The sequence below is a fragment of the Pelophylax lessonae genome (genome assembly GCF_965119305.1).
Source record: "Pelophylax lessonae genome assembly, chromosome: 7".
Lineage (NCBI taxonomy): Eukaryota > Metazoa > Chordata > Amphibia > Anura > Ranidae > Pelophylax > Pelophylax lessonae.
In genome coordinates, this window is record NC_138774.1 from 76,349,051 (window position 1) to 76,373,998 (window position 24,948).

Consider the following 24,948-nt stretch of genomic DNA (forward strand, 5'->3'; position numbering starts at 1 on the left):
TAGAATCTCAAACAGGAGTATCGTGTGCAAGAGGCCTAATACAGGATTTATAAAGCACCAACAGTTAGAACAGTATTTTATGACAGTATAGTTACAATAGAAGCACCCTGCTCTTGAGATTGTACAATCTAATGTTGTTATGGGGAGGGTGAGTTTGAAGGCGATATCTGATCACCCACCTTTTCAGAAGCAAAACTATGCAGCAGTAAGCATTGCTCAATGAACACTGTTATTCAGTGTAGTTGGTCTGCTGCACTGCATATGTGCACCGGCAATGTAATTAAAAGTGTGAGTTTAATGACTACTAATGAAGTATAGTGTCAGTACATCCTGGGAGGCTGTTAAAGAGATGCAAGCGGCTTGTATAACTTGTGCCCTTTTTTTTAAAGCTTGGCATAGTGATCAGGATCTTGACACTCCAGGTCTCCATTTTCCTAAATGTTTATATTTTTGCTGGTCCTTCAGGCCCTATAGTAATATTTTTCAAATACACTGGTTGCCATGTGTGATCTATACGCAAAAGAACCTATATGTTTAGAGCAAAGCAGCCAATGAAATTGCCCGATTGAACCCCACCTGGCCAATGATTTAGCAGCCCGTTACGCCGATTTGGTCATTTCGGGTTGGCCTAGGGTCCAATATTGAGTGTTTTTGGCTTTACTCAACACAGTCTAGCTAAGCCTTTGTCAACCTTTTTAGCATGGAGAAACCCTTGAAATAACATTCCAAGCTTAGGGAACCCCTGCTAATAATTACTATATATACAGCTCATAGTATGTTATGCCTCGTACACACGCAACGATTATCGGCCGACCGATCGTCCGACTTTTGTCCAGAGTGGTGTTTTGTTGGTTGGAATGTGCCTAGACTGCACACAAATTTTCACGGCCAACAAAAATCTACTTCAGAAGTGATGTCATGTGCTGGTTTACTTCCCGCGTGTTTTTTCTTCTCTGAGCATGCCCAGTCTTGCTCATCAGATTTTTGTCTGCCGAAATCTGTACTGACTGAGAGCCGGTTCACATAGGGGCGACCCGACTTGCCGGGGCGACCTGTGAAGTCGCGGTGCACAGCGCGCACCGCGACCCCGGAGCGGCATGCACGGACTTCATATCATTGAAGTCAATGCAGGTCGCTCCAGGTCGCACCAAAGTAGTACAGGAAGCTTTTTCTAAGTCGGAACGACTTGTGTCGCTCCTATTAGAACGGGTCCTGTGCTAATCTATGGCAGGCGACCCACAAGGACTTGTCAGGCGACCAGGTCGCCTGACAAGTCGCCCCAGTGTGAACCGGCTCTGATGGAAAATCGGCCGTTGTGTTGACGGCCAACAAAAATTTTATAGCCTGCACACCAGATTTTTTTCGGCCGAAAAGTCGGAGTCGGTTGTCGGAAGCATCATACTAACAAGCCGAAAATCGGCCGATCGGACGTTGGCCGAAAATTCACGGCCAATTATCAATGCACATGGCTTTAGTGTAATGGTCATTGCTTACAATTGTGGTCATTCGAAGAATCCCCCATACAGATATCTTTAAAGATCATTGGTGTCAGTGGTTACTCACCTGAGAGGCAGAGGTTGCTCATTTCTCAAGGAACCCCTAGCAACCTCTGAAGGGACCCTGGTTGAGAAAGACTGGTCTAGCTAGTCAGGGAAATCTCTGCACAAGACTGATCCTTTCATCACCGAGTAGAGGGAAAATGTGGTAGACAGAAGTGAGACTAGGGGAAATGTACAAAATATGCCAGGACCTTTCCATTCCAACCTCCTTTCTTGAGTGGACATCAGCCAAGTCTATGGTCAGTCTAACCTGGTCATAACTGACTTCCATGCACAGTGCGTTCCACAGCAGCCTCAAAGCAGAGAAATTAGTAAAAATCTGGACTTTTTCTTTTCTTTTTAAGACAGACCACATAAGGCCAACAATAGAGACAATTGTATCCGGAGAATTATATAAGGAATTAACATGATACTGGCTCTGGGGTTTCAAGTGAAACATTGAACAGAAATAAGCATGTTTTCTGGCATACAAAGTTGGTGTTTCTCTTTAAAGTTAAAATCTGGGTTCATTTTTTTTTAAAAAAAATGTTCTTGAGCATAAAGTAAATGCTAAGGGGGAAAAGAAAATCAATGGAGAAACACTTAAAACACACGATCACTCTTTCTCCTTAAAACAAATGTCTCTTTCTGAAGTTGGGCGATAGGAAAAATCCCGATATCTCCTCGTTGATGTTTTATGGATGGGGAAAGCGAGAGGGTTTAGGATATTAAAGGAGAGCTGCTGACGTGAGGCCACAGAGGAGCCTCCTCTAGAGGATACGCAAGGCAAGAAGATCAACCATTTAATAGATTATTGGAGAATAAAATGCAAAGTTTATCTGGAGGAGAACTGGAGGGGGATGCACGTGGTGTCAGCGGGACGGAGAGCTTCTCTCTTTGATGGTAATGCACTGTGTTTCTGTTTTATGTCTCCAGGTCAGAACGGAAAAACCTCTCTTCTCTTCCAATCCGGAGCTGGACAACCTGGTAAGACTTATGTGAGAGAGGAACCTGGAATTTCTCATTATCAGATTGTATGGCATATGCATTTTTCAACTGTGTTGCATATTACCACCATTCATATTGCTCCATTTATTTTCCAATCTATCCTGCAAGGATTTGATTGGCTGTTACAAGCCAGGTAACCGTAAAGACACAAGTAGGCCCCTTACGTTATTAGGTTCTGCCACCCTTGTATAAACTGTACATCATTTAATCTTTCCATGTCAAAAATGTCTTCTTTAAAAGGCATATAGCTTTTTTACTTTTTTTTTTTTTAAGAGGAAATGTCACAGGTGTTTAGTGAAAAAAGTTTTGATATAGGTTGGTGGGAAGTTATAGATGAATTATAGATACGCTATATTTTATAGTTATATATTTTTTATTTGATCAGAGATAGATAGCACCAGGCAGATCTTTTAAAACAAAGAGCAGCTCTTCAGCTTTGTTTAAATTATATACAGTAAACCCCCCTCCATTGCGGGGGTTACGTTCCGGACCCAGCCGCGAAAAGTGAAAATCCGCGAAATAGAAAAACCCTATTAAAATGCATTGTAGGCATGATTTTTTTACTGTCACTGTACGTGTAAAAGCATTTTAAGGTCTTTAAACACACTTTTAAAACAATAGAAACTCATTTAAACACATAAAAGATACTGAGAGACATAGCAAGAGCTACGGAAAACACAAAAATATTTCATTTTTAATGATTTATATAGTAAAATAACATTACAGAAAAAAACGCAATATGCCGGGACCGCAAAAACTGAACCGCGATGGAGCGGGGGTTTACTGTATTGTGATTGTTACTTAAAGCGGAGTTCCACCCAAAATTGGAACTTCCGCTTTAGGGAGTCCTGACCCCCTGACATGCCACATTTGGCATGTCATTTTTTTTGGGGGGGGGGGCGGGTACCTAATTTTGACAGGTACCCGCTCCCACTTCCGCTCGGAGTGCCGCGGCGCCCTGAACGGGAGTTCTCCTCTCCCCCTCCCTCCCTGCAATCTTCTGGGACACGTCAGAGGTCCCAGAAGATTGCCGGCCAATCAAGACGCGCAGCGCGACTCGCGCATGCACAGTGCGTACCCCGGCTGTGAAGCCGCAAACTGTCACAGCCGGGTGCCCACAGCAATGATGCCGGCGCCGAGGGAGAGGATCGAGGCTTCGGGCGGCCGCATCGCTGGACCGTTGGACAGGTGAGTGAATGGCTGGAACTCCACTTTTAGCCATTTAATGCTAAAAATGTCCTTTCCATATCAAGATGCCGTGAGCCATGTTTTTCTAGAAATGTGGGGGAATATTTCAACCTGCGTATGTGTAGACAGAACTTCTAAAAATTCTGGTTCCCCTGCTTTTGTATTTGTGTCACTACTTTCCCCAGGAGCCTGTGCAGAGCTTGAGGTCAAATTTCATGCACTCCTGTGGGCTGAATGAGAAACATCAATTGATTCTGCCAACCAGAAATCTCCATTGTATTGTTCACTTACCGGCCACTTTATTAGGTACACCTTGCTCGTACCGGGTTGGAACCTCTTTTGCCTTCAGAACTGCCTTAATTATTCATGGCATAGATTCAACAAGGTGTTGGAAACATTCCTCAGAGCTTTTGGTCCATATCGACATGATAGCATCACACAGTTGCAGATTTGTCGGCTGCACATCCATGATGGGAATCTCCCGTTCCACCACATCCCAAAGGTGCTCTATTGGATGAGATCTGGTGACTGTGAAGGCCATTGGAATACAGTGACCTCATTATTATGTTCAAGAAACCAGTGGTGAGATGATTTGAGCTTTGTGACATCATGGTGCATTATCCTACTGGAAGGAGCCATCAGAAGATGGGTGCACTGTAGTCATAAAGGGATGGACATGGTCAGCAACAATACTCGGGTAGGCTGTGGCATTTAAACAATGCTCAGTTGGTACTAAGGGGCCCAAAGTGTGACAAGAAAATATCCCCCACACTATTACACCACCAGCCTGAACCGCTGATACAAGGCAGGATGGATCCATGCTTTCATGTTGTTTACGTCTAATTCTGACCCTTCCATCTGAATGTCGCAGCTGAAATCCAGACTCATCAGACCAGGCAACATTTTTTCAGTCTCCTATTGTCCAATTTTGTGCCTGTGCGAATTGTAGACTCAGTTTCCAGTTCTTAGCTGACAGGAGTGGCACTCGGTGTGGTCTTCTGCTGCTGTAGCCCATCTGGTTCAAGGTTCGATGCGTTGTGTGTTCAGAGATGGTATTCTGCATACCATGGTTGTAACGAGTGGCAATTTGAGTTACTGTTGCCTTTCTATCATCTCAAAGCAGTCTGCCCATTCTTCTCTGACATCAACAAGGCATTTTCATCCACTCAACTGCTGCTCACTGGATATTTTCTCCTTTTTGGACCATTCTCTGTAAACCCGAGAGACGATTGTGGTGAAATTCCCAGTAGATCAGCAGTTTTTGAAAATACTCAGAGTAGCCCGTCTGGCACCAACAACCATGCCACTTAAATCCCATTTTTTCCCCATTCTGATGCTCAGTTTGAACTTCAGCAAGTCGTCTTCACCGCGTCTAGTTACTGCCATGTGATTGGCTGATTAGCAATTTGTGTTACCAACCATTTGAACAGGTGTACCTAATAAAGTGGACGGTCAGTGTATTGTATTCATTCAGCCCCAAACATTTTTTTTTTTCTTTTATCTGTGAATTATATTCTTAACCTGGAAAGTTTTTCTTCCTAATAAAATTGAAGTTTTTTTTTTTTTAAACAAAGAGAAAAATAGCTCTTCAGAGAACCAAGGATTTAAAATATAAGCCTGAGTTATGATCATCACAATCCAGTCTACAATACTAGCAGGTCCTATTAGCGCCCCCTATTCTGGTAGACCTGCAGACAGTCACCTTTGCCCTTTCAATATATTTTCCCTAGCTTCCGGGCAACATAGGCATTGACCACGAGGCCTGCAGTTGTTTTTGATAAGCCAATAGTAATCACAATGGGGTTTATTTACTAAAGACAAATAGGTTTTTCACTTTGCAAGGAAATTTTCCCTTAGCTTAGTGAATAAGGTGAAGCTCTACTGATCGTCATCTAAACATGTACAAGAAAAAAACTTTTATTTTCCTTGTATGTAATTGGATATTCTTTGAAAAGTGAATTTTCAAAGCATTCACTAAGCTAAGGGAAATTTCCCTTGCAGCATATTTGCCTTTAGTAAATCAAACCCAATGTCTCACTCCAACCCCAACGTCTCCACCTCTATAGTACTAATACTGCTTATCAGAAATCCTCTCTTAATAATTCTCGTTATGATAATCTGGTTTCTGTGTTTCACTCATGCATTGGTTTATTGATTAAAAATTGTGATTGTAAGCTCTTAGAACACTTAGCAAGCCATGGTTTGGGACGAGATCATATTGGGGCAAAAGGACATTTACAGTGCATTCAATAAGCCTCGTGGATCGTACATAAGTGTGCACACATCTTTTGGGCTTGCTCAAAGTTGAATATCATCTGGATCCCTTCAGTAGAGGGGTGCTATGGGAGGGACCAGCACTTGCCAAACAGAGAGGGGTAATTGGACAGACTATGGGAAAAGTGGACTCACAGGCTTATGTGATATCCCATTCCAACAAGTGATATTGCCTCGTGACAGACACCCCTGAATTTGGAAATACCAGTGTAACATCTGTGGTGTGGCTCTCTGCCCTCTTTCTGGCTGGGACAGGTGTGCCCAAGTCCTCTCCTTCCATGTTACAGCTCCAGATGCTCCATATTTATCTTCTTCCCTTTGGAAGCTGGTATTGACAGGATATCCTGAAGAAGCTACAAGCGAAACGCGTAGCGATCCTGTGATTCTCTGAGATACCTGTGAAATTTAGATATTCTAACTAGTGATCGACCGATATCGGTTTTTCGTTGCCGATACCGATATTTTGGCCATTGCATATCGGTTTCGGCCGATATTTTCGTATATATATAAAAAAAAATTATTTTAAATTTTTATCACTTGACAGGTACTTTTGTGGAGGGATCTGGGGGTCCAAAAGACCCCAAACCCCTCCTCTGCACTTAAAAGCATTCAAAACGCCAAGTTTGGCTGTTTTGAATGCTGTCATTTTTTTTTAGTCTGGGGCCAGACAGTACCTGGAAGTGATGTCACTCATGACATCACTTCCGGGTTTTTCCATGGAGACCCAATCAGAGCCGAATGTGGCTTTGATGGGGTCTTCGGCGGCCATGCAGGCTGGTTGCCCGGGTCTCCCGGTGGGATGGGAGTCCCGGGCGAGGCGCAGAAGGCGGTGGTAGGGGGGGGGAGCGCTCCTTGTAATGACAGCCGAGCGGCCTCTCAACCACATCGGTTGTCATTACAAGACAGCCGACCATCGGCTATGGACGCCAGGAACCGGGCTGATGCCTGTAGCTGCAGGCATCACTCCGGTACAGCACTTTCCTGAAATATTGCCAATATCTGTAACCCCTGGGGCCGATTCCGATATATCGGGGAAAGTGCATATCGGCCCCCAATATATCGGCATTGCCGATAATCGGTCGATCTCTAGTACACATCATTTGGTTATGCTCAAAGTGAACATATTTCCAAAGTACAATAACTACAATGCACTCAGTGTATATGGGGCTTTCATTAGATGTGATGTACTATATTGTTCTGCAGTAATACTTTCTTAAATGACTTATATGTCAGATATGATTGACAGCTCTGCTTCTCGCTCTTTTTATTTGCAGATGATACAGGCGATCCAGGTTTTACGATTTCACTTGTTAGAGCTTGAAAAGGTAAGATAAAATAAAGAAATATCAGCCTTTTTGGGGGCTACCAGTTGTTACAGTTCAGCTGTTGGGTCTCAAGTGAGCAGAAAGTGATTTGGTGAATTCAGTGATGTGCATGCTGATCTATGGAGGAGAGCGGGGGGGGGGGGGGGGCAGTGTGAAGAGGTGCTGAGCTAAGGTTTGTACCCTCTAGTACTGTAACTAGGACAAGCTGAACAATTATTTCCACATAGACACAGAACACTACAGCCCTCAAGACACAGTAGCTCCCTCTGAGTTTTCAGCTAAGGAGAAGACACGTCATATGCTCGACTCAGGATAGCTGCTGTAAGAACCAGCAGCCAAGGAGTTTTGCAAAGGCCAGACTGTTACACACCGGTGAGCATCTATTTATTGAGGAACTACAAATCACAGCATGTCCGACCAGCCTGAGGTGGGATCTGCAATTCCAGAAGCAGACTTAAGCCTAGTACACACCTATAGACCTGACTGCTCAGATCAGAGCCACTGTACTAACAATCTGATGTTAGTACAGTGATCTCCCCTGCTGAGCCATTGTGTTTTTGACAGGGGGAGGCCCCCCTCCTGTTAGAATACTCAGGTCAGCGCTCTCAGTCATTGGCTGATTGGAAGCCAGTAGGCAGACCTTTTTCGGTCACAAGCCTCGGACAAAAGCCGGCCAAACAGCCGGCTTCTGTAGGACCGACTTCAATTCACACGGGTCGAATGTCGACCAGTTTCTATTGAACTTCCCACCATTCAGCCTGTGTATAATAGGCTTAAGGCAGGCCATAGAAGGTGCAAATTTCTTTCCTGCAACCACGATTCCCCTATCAGCATAGACATTGCTGACAGGGGAATCCCTCCTGCCGAGACATTGTCTTATCCTGGCGATGGGGTAAGGGGGGGGGGGGGCGGAGAAGCAGCCCCCGCCGGGATAGCACAGTGATTATTGCTAGCGGCTATAGCAGCCACTAGTGATAATCACAAGTAAATCCAGCAGGCTGGTTGTATCTGAGTTGATCGATCAATCAACTTGGTACATTCAGCCTGCCCGTACACGGTTTAAACTGAGAAAAAAGATTCTAACCGTCTATTGGTGGCCCAAGGCTGGCCATACATGTGTTGATTCCCAAGTCCGCCTCAATTGATTCCGCCATTCAGCTAAACTGCATGATTGAAGAAACCTCCCCTGCCAGCTTTTGTTATCTGACAGCCGCAGCACCGGTAGCTGCATGAATACCCGAACAGTGACGGCATCCGATAGGATTCAATCATGGTTCAGCTGACAATTTTCGATTGGTGCTGACAGAACCACTCAGGGCCTAAATTCCAGCCAGTTTAGTGGGAATTGGACCTAAATTCAAGCCAAATATGGCCAGCTTGCATTGCAAAGCAACATGTCTGTGTGTAAAGGCTCAGGGAGGGAGGGGGAGAGGCTTCCGCTTGAGTCGCTTAGGCAGCCCGAGAGGAAGTGGAAGCTGGGTACCTATCAAAACCAGGTACCCACTCCCTCCCTCCCCCCCTCCTCAAGAAACAAAAATGATATGCCAAATGTGGGATGTAAGGGGGTGAGGAGTCCCTAAAGCGGAAATTCCACTATTGGGTGGACCTCCACTTTAAGGATCTACAATTCTGAGCCTGGAGGAAGTAATCAATGGTCTACAAGTACAGTGACACCTGTGCTCCATTTAGATCTCCAAGTCCTGCTGCAGTGGCAGTTGGGGCTTGTAGGCTCTCGATTCACAAATCCCTGTGAATGGATGATGCGGCTGTGCAAACCCAGCTGTGCTAAATCAGTCAACAGGGTGCTCCAGGGAGAAGCACACCACAATTCAGGTAGTAGGGGGGGGGGGCAGTTTGAGAATAAGGGATTGGGGAAGGTAACTATGTTTCATTTTACACTCTAAATATGGATGTAGCATGAAACACGATCACAAAGGTGGACTGAGCCTTTAAGTACAAGAGGTTTTAAAATGGATCCAGAGATCAGAACTGAAGATTTAAAATGACAGCAAATAGGGGGAGATTTACTAAAACTGGAGCACACAAAATCAAGTGCAGCTCTGCTTACTAAACCAATCAGCTTTTAACTTAAGGTTGTTCAATTAGGCTTTTGACAATAGAAACCTGGAAGCTGATTGGCTACCGTGCACAGCTGCACCAGATTCTGTGTGCACCAATTTTAGTAGATCTCCCCCATATTCATCTTTTTACCTAATATGGCAGCTAACACAGAAAAAAAAGGCTGCAAGGTCAAGTCACATAAACGTCTCACCATTTAAATTTCTCTATTAACATGGATACATATACATAGTTGTAAATGTTATTTGTATGTTTTATAACACAAGATTTATAATTAATTTTTCTGATGTAGTGGCCCTTTAGTTAATTAAATAGGATGACGATAAGCTGAACTGATCTCGCCTTCTAGATTGCAAGCTCTCTTGGTTAGAACATTGTAGCACCTGCTAGATCTTGCTGTTTCAGTGTATACTGTGAGGGCTGTACATAAACACATTAAGGTCCGTTGGATATTTAGGTCAACTGCTACGCAGCGCATGTAGTTTTCTGTCTATTTTACACGGATGGATGCAAGGTGCAGTAATGAGCTGTGCATGTAAAGATGAGGAGGCAAAGCAAGGCGTGCTCTGCATGCCCGCAGGCAAGAAAAGGTTAATTGTACAGTCAGGAGAAAAAAGGGCTCCCCCTGCCTCCTCCCATATGGAGAATCCCATCAGGCTGTAGAGGAGCACTGCTGGCACATACCACTTTGAGGGGCAGGGGAGGGGGCAGAGATGAAAGGCACCACTTCAGAACTGCCCCTCTGGTTTGATAAGCTAATGAGCTCATTAAAGGATACAAGAGGCGCTGCTGGTTTGTAACCAGATAATCCTCTTGTTAATGTGGTAATTAACCCTTTGATTCCCTTCGCTGGCCTGCTGGGAATCAGGGAGGATTAAAGAAGGGGCCTGGGGGTTGTAGAGGTGGGAGGTAAGAGCTGTGTATTATAACTGAATAAAGATTGGCCTCTCTGTGTTCACCTTACGCCTAGGTTACTCACTGCCAGGGGGATGATAATTGGGTGGCTTTTTCAGTCTACAGGGATGTATGGTCAACCTGTATATCTCTTCGGTTCTTTAAGAACTACAAGTCCCAGCATGCCTTTTTAGCCTGTGAATGGCAAGACATGGTTGGGCTTTAAAGGCTTATGCACATTGAGATTTAAAAACGCTTTTACAGGCGTTTGGCATTTTTTTCTGCCTGTAAAGGCACCTCTTTGTTAGTGTCCATGCATTGTCCAGTCGTATTAGAAGAAGAGCGTTTACAGGCTGAAAAAAAACATCACCAGCGAATTCAGGAAAGGGAAAAAAAACCTTCACATGTCTAAACTCATCTAAACACAACTAAACACTAGACGCTTTTAGCGCTTGAGCATTCATTTATGCCAATGGCCAAAATAAATTAATATTCTGGCCAAAAGAATCTATAAATGCCTAAATGCTTTAAAGCCTATGCAATACGCGGCTTTAGGCACGTTTTTTAAGTTGTTTTTTTTTTCTTGCCAGAAGTAAAAGGCATTTAGAGGAGAAAGTCCAACGCTCAGTGTGCAGAGCCCCTAGGTTCTCGTATATTTCACTTTTGGTTGGCCATTAGTTGGTTGAAACACCTGCTGGCTTCTTATATCTCTCAGAAATACACTTAGGCTGCATTCACATGTCAGCGTATTGATCGCGGGCAGAATCGCCGCGATTCCGCCCGCGATCCGGAAATCATTGCAAATCGCGGGATGCCTGTGCGTTGCCCGTGATTTGCAATAGCACCCCAAACGCTGTGCGATGTTGCCGAGATTTCCGCCTGCCGAATCACGGTAACCGCGCAAAAAAAACGCGGGACGCATTACGCTCCAGAGAAGCTCTTGTACTTTTTTAGGCGTAATGCGTCCCGCGATTTTTTTTGCGTGATGTTACCGCGATTCGGCAGGCGGAAATCGCAGCAACATCGCTCAGCGTTTGGGGTGCTATGCACGGGCAATGCACAGGCGTCCCGCGATTTGCAATGATTTCCGGCTCGCGGGCGGAATCGCAGCGATTCTGCCCGCGATCAATACGCTGACATGTGAATGCATAGTTTGTGGATTTCCTTGCTTTCCCAAAAGGCTGAATTTCCCTATTTGTTAATTCTACATTGGAAATCATAACAATATTATTGGCTTTGTTCTGGCTGTGGTAGTTTGGATGATCTGGGAATTCTGGTGAGGACATCTCACCACTGGTGTCTCAGAGGAACACCAAAGAAACCAAGATATGGATCAGGACGACGGCCCTATAAACCTATGTTAATCAGTTAAGGAAAAAGCAAGTAAGGCCGGCTATACATGGAGCGAAATTGGTTGCAGGAAAGATATTCGCTTGATTCCCCCATCAACACAGATAGATGTTGGAATCCCTCCTGCCGGGACCAGTCTTCTTCCAGCGGGGGAAGCCATCTCCACCTGGAGAAGACAGTAATTATTGCTAGCGGCTATAAAAGCCGATAGCAATAATCGCAAGAGAATCTGGCAGGGTGGCTGTACCCAAGTTGATTGATTGATCAACCTGGTACATTCAGCCCGCCCATTAATGGTTCGAATCGTGGCAGGTTCGAACCGTGTATGGCCAGCCTTACTTTTTCTTTTAGTAGCATCCCAAGAATAAATTAGTTTGTATATATTCCTTCTAGATTGTATTGAATTGTTATGTATCCGTACTGGCTGCCCTCATGTTGTAAAGGGCTGCGCAAATTTTTGGTGCTATATAAATCCTGTATAATAATACATCTAGGTGGAAAGGTACTTTTTCTTGAATAACACATAACTATTATGCCCCTTGTAGGTTCATGATTTGTGTGATAACTTCTGTCATCGATACATCACCTGTTTGAAAGGCAAGATGCCCATCGACTTGGTGATAGACGACCGTGATGGCTCCTCCAAATCAGATCTGGAAGATTTCACAGGATCCTGTACAAGTCTATCGGATCAGGTAGGGGCCTATATCAAGGAGCTTTACTACTAAGATCACAACATGCAGCCTACGTCTGAGAATTTCCACAACTTTGTTCCCTAATGTAAATTGCTTCCACTAGATACCACAGTTTACAGCTAAAATCTCCCTGAAATAAAATCTTAAGAAATCTCTTCTTTTACAGATGACTAGAAAAAAAAAAATGCAGTCTTCAATGGACCAGGGGCTTTTTTTTTTTGAGAGGGAAAAGTCCACTTTAAAGGATAAGTTCACCTTTAGTAACATGTTACATCCATATTTAGGGTGTAACATGTGACATTTTACTGAATTCCCTTCAACCACCCCGCCCTGATCCCCCATTGTGACAGCGTACAAGGGATCCTCTCCCCGCACCCGCTGTCACAATTCATAAACAACGCGGTTGTGCAGAGCTCCGCCAAAGAGGCCGCGTCATTCATTCACAGAATTATGGTAGTTCATTGATCTTCCCGAAACTAAAGCCCCGTACACACGCACAGATTGTTGGCCAACTGATCGGCCAACTTTTGTCCAGTGTTGTTGTGTTGGTTGAAATGTGCTCAAGACTTGCACTGGACTTTTGTTGGCCAACAAAAACCAACTTCAGAAGTGATGTCATGTGATGGTTGACTTTCAGTGTGTTTTTTCTTCTCTGGGCATGCCCAGTCTTGCTCATCTGATTTTTGTCTGCCGAAATCTGTACTGACTGAGGAACAATCGGCCGTTCTGTTGTTTGCCAACAAAAATTTTATAGCATGCACACCAGATTTTTTTCGGCCGAAAATTCGCAGTTGGTTGTCGGAAACATTATACTAACAAGCCTACAATCTGCCAATCGGACGTTGGCCAATAATTTACGGCCAACAATCTGTGCGTGTGTACGGGGCTTTAGTAACCGCCTGCCCATATCGGAGGTACTGGCAGACTGCTTTGCTGACAGTCTGCGGGAGCCTGGCACTGTACCCGCGATCTGCTGATCGTGGGTGCAATGCTTTACAGGCTCTAAAAATAAAAAAAAAATTAAAAAAATTAAATAAATGCACATTTTTTTTTAACTCCAAAATGTGTGCATTTATTATTATTATTATTTATTTTATTTTTTTTAAAGGTGAACTTTAATTGACAATGCAGCATCCTTCTATTGGCTTGATGTATTGGATTGATTGACTATGCAGCAAGTTGTGTATTTAGTCATTTTAAGAGAACCTAAGTTTAAAATGATATTTCCCGTAATAAAAAAAATAGTTCTTTAACGGGACACTAAATAATTTCCCTATACTCCAAAAATAATCCACACACAGCCACTACTTAAAATCCCTGTAATCTATTTTTCATTAAATCATTGCTTACCGTGTATTTTTGCTTCCTTGTAATGTCCTTTGTAAGCTCCCAAACCTCTCCTTCCCCCCCCCCCCCTCACTTCCATTTGTTTGTAACAAGCAGTGCACATCAATTGTGGTCACGTGCACAGCTCTATACACACTACATATCCCAGTCTATGGGTGCTCTACCTGTGGCCCTCCAGCTGTTTTGGAACTACAAGTCCCACGAGGCATTACAAGGCTGACAGTTACAAGCTTGACTCTAAAGGGCAGAGGCATGATGGGACTTGTAGTTCCGTAACAGCTGGAGGGCCAAAGGTTGGGCACCCATGCCATAGTCCATAGTTCAATTTGGGAGCGGTGGCTATGTTCCTAAATACAATGGGACCATGTAGAATAAAAGTAGCCACCCTCTAACAGGAAGTAGGATCACAACAGGAAAAAAAGTAATTTAGAGATTTCCTTTTTATGCTGCACTGCGTAAAAATGCATTCTGTCCAACTTTTCTTCAGCGCACACCAATACAGCGCGTTAGTGTAAACCAAAACAATAAGACATAAGCATACCTCCCAACTTTTTGAGATCGAAACGAAGGACATCTATTAGCAAAAGTATGTAGGCATAGGACACACCCCCTGCCACGCCCCCTTAAAGGAGAATTATCCAAAAAATTATTAGTGAAACCCACAAGTGCTTTTTTTTTTTCGTTTACCACTACTATTCCTTTATAATGGCTTTTGAACAACTACATAAATAAGGCCAAAATGAGGGACAAATGAAAGAGGGACAGAGGGACTTTGTTCCAAATCAGGGACAGTCCATTGAAATCAGGGACAGTGGAAGCTATGCATAAGGCCAACTGCCTTGTCTGTCCATTGGAACTGCATTGGGAAATACTACCCAACATGCATGGAGTGAATGGGCCCTCAAATGAAATCCCTTATTAAACCCATAAACATGTCAATCTATTAAAAATACTCTTGTCTTGATATTGTGATCATATCTATGAAAACCAAACTATGAACATTTTCACTTTCTGTTTATTTTGCGTTCAAATTAAACAGGGGTCTCCAAACTTTGGCCCTCCAGGAACTACAAATCCCATCATGCTTAGTCATGTCTGTGAATGTCAGAGTTTTACAATGCCTCATGGGATGTGTAGTTCCACAACAGCTGGAGGGCCGTAGTTTGGAGATCCCTGCTGTAGAAGATACTCAATTGTTTTTAATGGGGTTGTAATGTATGTGGTACAGCATTTTTTTATTTAAGTTCAGGGTTTTGCTATGTTGAATTTTATCACTTAAAAACATTAATATTCCACACACTGCCAAATGTAATTGAAATTTCGATATGGTCTGGTGTGGAAAGTGGGGTCCCCCAAGAATCTGTCCTGTGACCAATTCTGTTTAATTCACTCACAAACGATCTATAAGATGGGATAACCAGCACAATCCCGGTATTTGCGGATGATACTAAACTAAGCAGGGCAATAACTTCTACACAGGATGTGGAAATCTTACAGGAAGACCTGAACAAAATAATGGGGTGGGCATCTACAGGGCAAATGAGGTTTAATGTTGGAAAATGTAAGGTAATGCATTTGGGTACCAAAAATACAAACGCAAGTTACTCGCTAAGGGGGAGAACCTTTGGGGGAATCTAAGATGGAAAAGGATCTGGGGGTCCTAGTAGATAACAAGCTCAGCAATGGCATGCGATGCCAACTGCTGCAAGCAAAGCCAACAGAATACTGGGATGTATAAAAAAGGGGATTCACTCCAGAGATAAAACGATAATTCTCCCACTTTACAAGACTCTGGTCCAGTCACACCTTGAATATGCCGTCCAGTTCTGGGCACCGGTCTTTAGGAAGGAGGTGCTGGAACTGGAGAGAGTCCAGAGAAAGGCAACAAAGCTAATAAAGGGAATGGAGGACATCAGCTATGAGGAAAGACTACAAGCATTGACCTTATTCTCTCTGGAGAGGAGACACTTGAGAGGGGATATGATATCAATGTACAAATACCATACTGGTGACCCCAGCATAGAGAACAAACTTTTCAGCGAAACGGAATTTAAAAAGACATGTGGCCATTCACTAATTTTAGAAGGGAAGAGGTTTAACCTTAAACTGCGTAAAGGGTTCTTTACCGTCAGAGCAGTAGGGATGTGGAATTCTCTTCCAAAAGCAGTGGTATCAGCAGGGAGCATCGATAGTTTCAAAAAACTGTTAGATGGGCACCTTAATGACCACAGCATACAGGGGTATACAATGTACTATTGACAGCAAACTCATACACACACACTCATCATAGGTTGAACTGGACGGACTGGTGTCTTTTTTCAACCTCACTAACTATGTACCTTTGATATTTGTTTCTTTATTACATAGCACTTTACATAGTGTACATCACATCAGTCCCTGCCTCAAGGAGCTTACAATCTAGGGCCCCTATCTCACATGCATACATACACACTCACACATACTAGGGCCAATTTAGAAAGGAGCCAATTAATCTTAACAGCATGTCCTAGGAAACTGGAGTACCCCATGCAAGCACAGGGAGAATATGCAAACTCCATGCAGGTAGTGTCCGATAGTGCAGACCAGAAGCATATGTGGCCAGCATGATGCTTAGCAATACCTGTGTGGCCAGCAATACCTGAATCTGGTGGGTTTACAGCAAACAGGCTGTGCTTAGTCAGCATGTGTGAACATGTATGTACCTATTGTAGTAGGCTGCAATGTGTAACGGCCTTGTTGTGACGTGCGTACATTAACGTGGGCATGTGATAGAAGTGGACCCGGCACACAGGGACGCTGTGCTGCATCTTTAATGAGGCACATCCCAGGATTGTAATTGTTGGTTACGTTCCCCTCCAGTTAACGAAGCCCTGCCCGGCATTCTCCCGCCTCTCTTCCCAAACTAATGCAGGCGATGATGCATTTGCCTATAGCTGGACTGATGCATTTTTAATATTCCTCCAGGCTAAGGAGCGAGCAGGATACAGAGCGAGGCCTCGCACTGAGTGCACTAATTCCAAATTCCAAGCAGCAGCCTATTGTGTGCATGTCACCCTGCTCGCAGCTTCACCACCTAACCCTTTCCTTACCATAGAACTCCACTGCCCACGCTCACTGCTCATTAATATGCCTCCCACCACTGCTGGACATTCCATATTCCTTTAATATTAAATAACAATAAAAGTGTGCAGCTGCTAATTCAGCCGTGTTTTATCTGCTATATGCAAATGTATCACAGAGCCTATTCAGTCAGCCATGTTGACTTGGACTTGGGGGAGGTGAAGCATTTGTTTGTGTAACGGGGTGATAAAAATTACTCCAGCTGGCTAATCCTTTTGCATCTTTTATCCATTTAGGTTCAGTTGGCTTTTTTATTCAGCTTCCCCTTTAAATAGGTTGGTGAGCCCCTAACCTCTGAATTTTTCTGTATTGCCACCTTGGACCTTGTGTATGCAAGAAGAACTGTCTGTACTTCTTCACAGATACCAATCAGATTCACACTTTGAAATTACATTCCCCAGGGCAAGCTTGAATCTGATTGGTGGCTGTGGGAAAATACTGTCAGTTCTTATTACTGATACCCAAGATAAATAACGCCAACATAGAACTAGGGATGCACCGATCTGACTTTTTTGGACCCGATACCGATATCTGGCATTGTGAAATCGCCGATACCGATACCGGAACCGATCCGGAGCTACACACAAAGCAAGGGGCTGCAGTACAGAGCAAAGCCACTGCTTCATGTGTACGGCTCCTCCATTCACAAGCGGAGTGCATCTGATATCACTCCGCCTGTGAGCCGGACCTATACAGGAAGTAGCGGCTCCCATCCCATACTACTGCTGCACCTAGTAAGGGATGGCTGAGCCGTTACCAAGCAAAAACCGGATCGGCCAGTGGATCGGTCAATGTTACCGATCCCCCAATTCATCTAAAATGGCCATATCAGCGCCGATATCCGATCCGAATATCGGATCGGTGCATCCCTACATAGAACGGTGGTGGTTACTGGTGACAATAGTCGCTATGATAGCATTTCCAGCTACGATTTTCTGAGAACCATTCTTGTGTACCTTGCTGGAGAGGTTTCATTTTGGCAGCATGGTGTCACTGCAAAGGTTAACACTGCCTTGCAGCGCTGAGGTCCTCTTTAGCCCAGGGACACTATCTATATGGAGCTAGTATGTTATCCTATGTTTGTGTGGCTTTCTTTTGGATGCTCTGTTTTTCTTCTGTAGTCCAAAGGCTTACTGGTAGATTAACTGTCTTCTGGCTAAATTATCCCCCACGTGTGTATTTGTTGGCTCCACTGGGACAGGGACTGATGTGTCTGAATACATTTATCTGGCAGTGCAGATACACAACTTGTAGCTCCTCTGCAAAGCAATGACAGAAAAGTAAAGCTCTAATTTTTGAAATTGCAGATAAATAGGGGAAGTATGTTACTGTATTCTATCGTAAAAGGTATATACATTTAATAGCAGCTCAGGCTTTCAGGATAGGTGCACTTTAAAAAAAAAAAAACCTTCCTATAGCACGTCCTTTTCCTTGTCCCCTGCCTCTGGCGGCACTTTGAAGAATTGCACGTGTGAAATAGAAAATAATAGCCATCTTTACTGTAGCTCAGCTTATTTACTCAAGGTGTAAATTCTTCTTATATGTTCAGCATATGAGAGCTCAACCGGGATACTGTAGGCTGTAAACATTGTGCAGCCCTGGGTTTACAGTGAGAATGGGGGATGTCTGTATCTACACTAGGTGCTATTTTGATGAATGTATGAGTGGGATTTGTTGGAAAAAGTATGAGAGAGTGAAGTGCGAGAGAGATCCAGTTGTTACCCACAGTGGTGGTGTTGGGTATTCTGTTGGGTATTGCCTCTCAGAGGAGCATGAAAGTCTGGACATTTGTTGGAAAAGTCATTATTTACCAGAAATATGAAGAGAACCCCGGCCACCTGGAAGAGACCCATGCAAAGACATGGAGAGCATCAAACTCCATGCAAATAGTGTTCCTGTTGTACAAATGTACATATCTCAGAAACATTGGGGAGCAAATATTAATAAAGTTGTGTAGAGGCTACAGAGGCTTCCATAGAGGCCATCCTCCTTCACATCATGATCATCACTGGCCAAATACTACTAAAGGGGCAAATATTAATAAAGTTGTGTAGAGTCTACAGAGGCTTCCGTAGAGGCCATCTTCCTTCACATCATGATCATCACTGGCCAAATACTACTAAAGGGGCAAATATTAATAAAGTTGTGTAGAGTCTACAGAGGCTTCCGTAGAGGCCATCTTCCTTCACATCATGATCATCACTGACCAAATACTATTAAAGGGGCAAATATTAATAAAGTTGTGTAGAGTCTACAGAGGCTTCTGTACAGGCCATCTTCCTTCACATCATGATCATCACTGACCAAGGGTGAGTTTAGGAAAGGAAGCCTACTGGAGTTTGACTTTCTCTATTAAAGTCAAGCTTTGCATAAAAGGGTATCATGAGTTTCAAGGCAATCTATACTTGAAGGCATCTACTTTCAATTCCTTGTGAGAATCTAATAAACAGACTTGACACTTCTTACTCTAAGCTGCCAAAAAAAGATGAATGAGGTTGACCTTAATGCCAGTACTGGAGGCTATATAATACGGTATGTGTTTGTCATGGACTTAACATGATGTACAGCAGTACATTCTGATCTGGGAGGGCCTGCCTAAAAATGTCTGACACATTTATACTCTGGTCCATAGAAGGGCTGACTTGCTAAATGTGCCACTGACATTGGCATACTCTGACCCATGAAACATGCCACTGTCATTGCTACACTTTGGTCACAAGGGCTCTGACCCCAGAACATGTTTCTGTCATTATCTGGAAATATGGGAGTATTTTCCTCATTTTGCAGTTGAAGAGAAAGAGAGAATTAGCATGTAAAGGCCCCAGTGCCTGTATTTCATTTACATTTCATGTTTGAATCCAACCCCCTGCAGATTTTAAACAAAACTCCCCCTGCCTGGTCCCTCCTCGAGGTCAGAGCTGCAGCCTGCTCCCTCTTTAACCCTTGTGTCCCATTTGCAGCCCCCAGGTTAATAAGGACAGGGTAAGGGGTCATGGTTTCTGCTGTATCCAAATCTTCACAGCTGGAACCTAAAACTCTCTGATCACCTGGAAGTAGCAGCTAAAACGACACAGTTCAGGAGAGAGGGAGCTGGGCTGGAGCCTAAAGGCAGCAAACCCTTTGAATGTGGGATTAAAGGGTCAATAAGGGTCACTTCAGCTCCCAGAGGGGGTGTATGTACAAATGAAAACGACCCCTCACATCCCAAGCAGCAGATTTCCTTTCATCCTGCTCTTATCTCCCTGGTGTTAGGTTTTCTAAAAGCTTTCACAAAAGGAACCATAGAAAATCAAGTTCTCCCTCTAACGGCTGCAAGTTCCTCTCTGAATGTATGTTGTTACTGAGCCTGCTGCTACCTGTTAGCGATCAAACATTTAACTGCCTCTTGTGACCAAACAAGGGGTTGATAAGGTTACTGGATCAGTGGTGGCATTCAAGACTTGTATAAAATCTATACCTTGTACAGATACGTCGAATATAACATGCGTGCCAAATAACTGCACAATGTGGAACTTCTTATGTATCCTGATTTACATGTCTGTAAGGATATTCTAGCCCACAGTGGGCCACAATATTTGTCTTAAAGAGCAAGTGAAATGCAGGACATTGCTTTAGACTTTGTACACATGGCCGTACAAGGAGCGTACTGAGTGCTCACTCTGCCCATTGAGATGAGTCAGAAGATGTGGCTGTGCACGGTTATGTGGCGGGGGGGTAATTAGGCATTCACACATGCATGCACCTACACATATGGCACTTTTCCACTGCAAGTACCGGCTCGGCCCTGCTTGGCCCGGTTTGCTTTTCCACTGCTGGTACCGCATGGTACGGTGTTGGAACGGTTCGGTACAGTACGGTATAGGTTTGCTTTTCCACTAAAGTAGTACTAAAGTTAAGTGGGTGGGATAACAACGGGGTGGGTGGGATTCTCTGACCAATCAGTGGCTAGTAGTGACTGCATGCAAAGGATTGTGGGATATGGTACCAGTTCGGTACCTGTTGGAACCACAATCGAGTAGGTACTGTTTTTTCAGAGCCGTACCGTACCGTACCGTTCGGTTCCATGCAGTGGAAAAGCGCCGCCGTACCATACCGTACCGTACCGAACCGTTCCAACACTATACCATGCGGTACCAGCAGTGGAAAAGCACAAAAGCGTGCCGAACCGTTCGGTTCCATGCAGTGGAAAAAGCGCCAATAGTGTGTGTTCGGAGCATATGTCTGTGCGCATGCTTTATGCAACCCCTGGTACAAAATCTTCAAATTCATCTCAGTGGGCGACTGTCCACGGCAGCAGCAGGTTCCATGAAGTGTGATTACACTGCACCAGAGATGTATAGTAACTAAGTAGAACTACTTCACTACTGTACTTAAGTACCGAAAGGCGGTATCTGTACTTTCCTAGAGTAGAATTTTTTTCTCCTACTTCCACTTTTACTTCACTACATTTTTTCAATGATTTCAATACTTCTACTCCGATATTTTTTTTTTTGTGCTGCATAGTTACTCGTTACAATTATAAAAATAACCACTGCCAGAACAGTAGATGGCAGGTTTCATGAAGCTCAAAACATGTGTATTATCAGCGCATACGAAAATAAATGCTACTGTATGTATAAATAAAAGCTGCATTTGAAATAATAAAAAACAATATGATGTTCAAACTTTTGACTTCTTTATTTAATAACTACATAACACAGTACTTGTACTTTTACTTTCAGTACTTGAGTAGCAACATTTTTAAAAAAACTACTTGCAATACTTAAGTACAAAAAATGTTGAATACTTTAGTACTTCTACTCAAGTCACTTTTTGATCGAGCACTTCCACTTCTACTCAAGTCACTTTTTGATCGAGCACTTGTACTTTTACTCAAGTATGGGTTTCGAGTACTTTATACAACTCTGCACTGCACACTCTACAGGCATTTGCATAAAGGCTTAAAATGAGGAGCTGTTGAAAAGTGTCAAATGTTACCAGTTAATGGTTATACATCCATTCATTGCCCTAAAGGCCCGTACACACGTACCGATCGTCGGCATACAAACGTCGGTGGACGAAGGATCTGCCGATTGTACGCGTGTTAGTATGGTGCCTCCGACAGATGTCTGCGCACAATCCGCGGACAAAAGTCTTTCTTGCAAACATGAAAATTTTTGTATGCCGACACCAGAACGGACGATTGTTCGCCTGTCAGTACACAATTCGGCCGACAGACCGCAGATTTGCAAGACTGGGCATGCTCAGAAAATAGAAAACACAGGGAAAGTTAACCATTACATGACATCACTTCTGCAGTCGGCGGACAAAATTCTTGTGCTGTCCTTGTGCTGTCTTTGCACTTTTCAGCAGACACCGACATCCCGGGGAGAAAAGAGGAACATTTGTATGCCGACCATCGGTACGTGTGTACGGGGCTTAAGCCTCCCATTAATGGCTCAAATTTTGATCAGTTCCAACTGAATCAGATGAAATTTGGCCCTGTTGGCACCACCTGGCTTGATAAAAGCCAGCTCTTATCATAAAAGCTGGGTGGAAGTCTGTGTGATTGGATCCAATCAGATGCAGTCACTGTTTGGGTATTCTAAAAGCCACTGGTGCCAGTTTTCAAAATACTATAGCCAGCAGAGGAGATTCCATCATCCACACTGCTTAGATTGGATGGAGGAATCTATTTCTTGGCTGAATAAGAGAAATGCATACTTGTATGGCTGGCTTTTAGGAGAACATCTAATATACAGACTAGAGGCTGCCAACCCTGAAAAGTGTTGTCTGTCCTTTTCCCCTCCTTTACATAATGCTAACTGATGAGCATGCCTTACATACAACAGATTACGAGAAACTATTACTGCATTCTCGGAGAAAGGCTTTCTTTTCCCTGGTTCAGATCTGTCTAGTGACATACTGATGAGGGTTTAAATTAATTTACATGTACCTCATTGTTTGAGGCATTAGGATTTCATGAAAAATTGGGGGTTAATTCAAAATACTAAAAAACACTTACAAAATCATCCACAACTTGGCCCCCAGCTACAACACTAACCAAGTCTCAAAATACCAACCAAATCGTCCTCTTCATTCCACCCAAGACCTCCTGCTCTAGCTCCCTCGTCATCTCCTCCCATGCTCGCCTCCAGGACTTTTCCTGAGCCTCACCTATCTTATGGAACTCCCTACCCCAATCTGTCCGACTATCTTCTACTCTGCTTTTAGACGATCCCTGAAAACCCTCCTCTTCAGAGAAGCCTATTCTGCCCCTATCTAACAACTGTACTTTTATTTTCTCCAGAAAATCATTCCCACCAGTTATTACCTTTTGTATCACTTGACCCTCCATCCTAGCTCTAATGAGCAGGGCCCCCTGATTCCTCCTGTATTGGATTGCATTGTAACTGTACTGTCTGCCCTCATGTTGTAAAGCGCTGCCTAAAATGTTGGCGTGATATAAATCCTGTGTAATAATAATAATAAGGCATTGATAAAAGATAATATGATGCACATTGTGAAGTAATACAGAGCAGTCACATTTTAGTAGACCTAAATGTACCCAAATGCTTTCTAGTCTGATTGTTGAAAATATAATCTTTGGGAAACAATTGAACCACGTGTAAGCATGTTTTCAAATCACATTCAATGTAAAAATTATTGCAGCTCAATTCACATAGCACTTATACTTATTTACTTTTTTCCCCAGAATAATTCATGGATACGCGACCACGATGAAACAGGCTCCACCCACTCAGGAACGCCGGGTCCGTCCAGTGGAGGGTTGGCTTCGCAGAGTGGGGATAATTCCAGTGAACAGGGTAATGCTTCATTTCAGCTAACATTGACTTTGTACATACAGTATACTAAAGCCTATCACTTGTGCCATGCAGTCAGTTAACCACTTAAGCCCCGGAAGATTTTACCCCCTTCCTGACCAGGGGGTTTTTTGCGATTTTTTTACTGCGTGACTTTAACGGACAATTGCGTGGTCGTGCGACGCTGTACCTAAACGAATTTGACGTCCTTTTTTTCCCACAAACAGAGCTTTCTTGTGGTGGTATTTGATCACCTGTGCGATTTTTTGATCATGCGCTATAAACAAAAAAAGAGCGTAAATTTTGCAAAAATAACAATATTTTTAACAATTTTTTATATGAAATTCCCAAAATGTAAAAATCAAAATTTTTTAACATTTTCGGTCAATTTGTTTAATGCTACATATGTTTGGTAAAAAAAATTGCAAAAAGCATATTTTGATTGGTTTGCGCAAAAGTTATCGCGTTTACTAACAAAGGGAAAGATTTTTGTCATTTTTGGTGTTTTTTTTTAACGAGTAATGGCGGCGATCTGCGATTTTTTTTGCAGTACTGCGACATTGCGGCGGACAGATCGGACTCTTGACTGACATTTTTGACACTTTTGGGGTTACCAGTGACATTTGTACAGTAATCAGTGCTATACATATGCACTGTTACTGTAAAAATGACACTGGCAGGGAAGGGGTTAACTGTATTGGAGAGGGAGGGGCTAAGTGTGTCCTAGGGGCGTGCTTCTAACTGTGATTGGCTGTGGCTACTACTGTAAAAACAGAGATCAACGGTCCTACATAGTAGAACCGTGTGATCTCCATTTTTACACAGGGAAGAATGACAGGCGGCTTGTTTACATTAGCCGCCCGCCTTTCTCCCTCCCTACCGACGATCGCAGTGTGACCGGCGGACATCGGGTCCGCCGGTCACACGCACGGACTCCTCAGTGAACAAGCCGGGGCGGGCGCGCGCCTCAGCGGGCGCGCGCTCGCCCGCTATTGGCTCACAAGCCGGTCACAGGCTAGTGACGTATATATACGTCACTCTGCCTGGCCGGGGCTGACCGCCGCAGTATATCTACTTGCGGCGGTCGGCAAGTGGTTAATAATAAAAAAAATGCTTGGTAGAAAAATTTATTGTAAAAAAAAAAATATAGATACAATTTTGAATTATTATTTTACAGACATATCTTTATTTATGGAATCCTATTGCTCACCTTTGATAGAGCAGCCATCTTGGGTTGTAGCCGCTTAGTGGTGCAGTGTCTGATCATTGAGCCGCGGGGCAATGGGCTAATACTGATTATAATCACAAAGGATGCTAAGGAGAATGC

General features: G+C 43.6%; 1 protein-coding gene across 3 annotated transcripts in view; it reads left to right on the forward strand.

Moving 5' to 3' along the window:
- LOC309559633 (homeobox protein meis3) overlaps positions 1–24,948 on the forward strand; it is a 73,824-nt gene that overhangs the window by 14,238 nt on the left and 34,638 nt on the right. For all 3 annotated transcript variants that reach the window (XM_082262970.1, XM_082262971.1, XM_082262972.1), the window contains exons 4-7: positions 2,475–2,525; positions 7,283–7,333; positions 12,202–12,351; positions 23,513–23,624. In XM_082262970.1, coding sequence (XP_082119096.1) covers positions 2,475–2,525; positions 7,283–7,333; positions 12,202–12,351; positions 23,513–23,624 — 364 coding nt within the window. The remainder of the gene's footprint in view (positions 1–2,474; positions 2,526–7,282; positions 7,334–12,201; positions 12,352–23,512; positions 23,625–24,948) is intronic.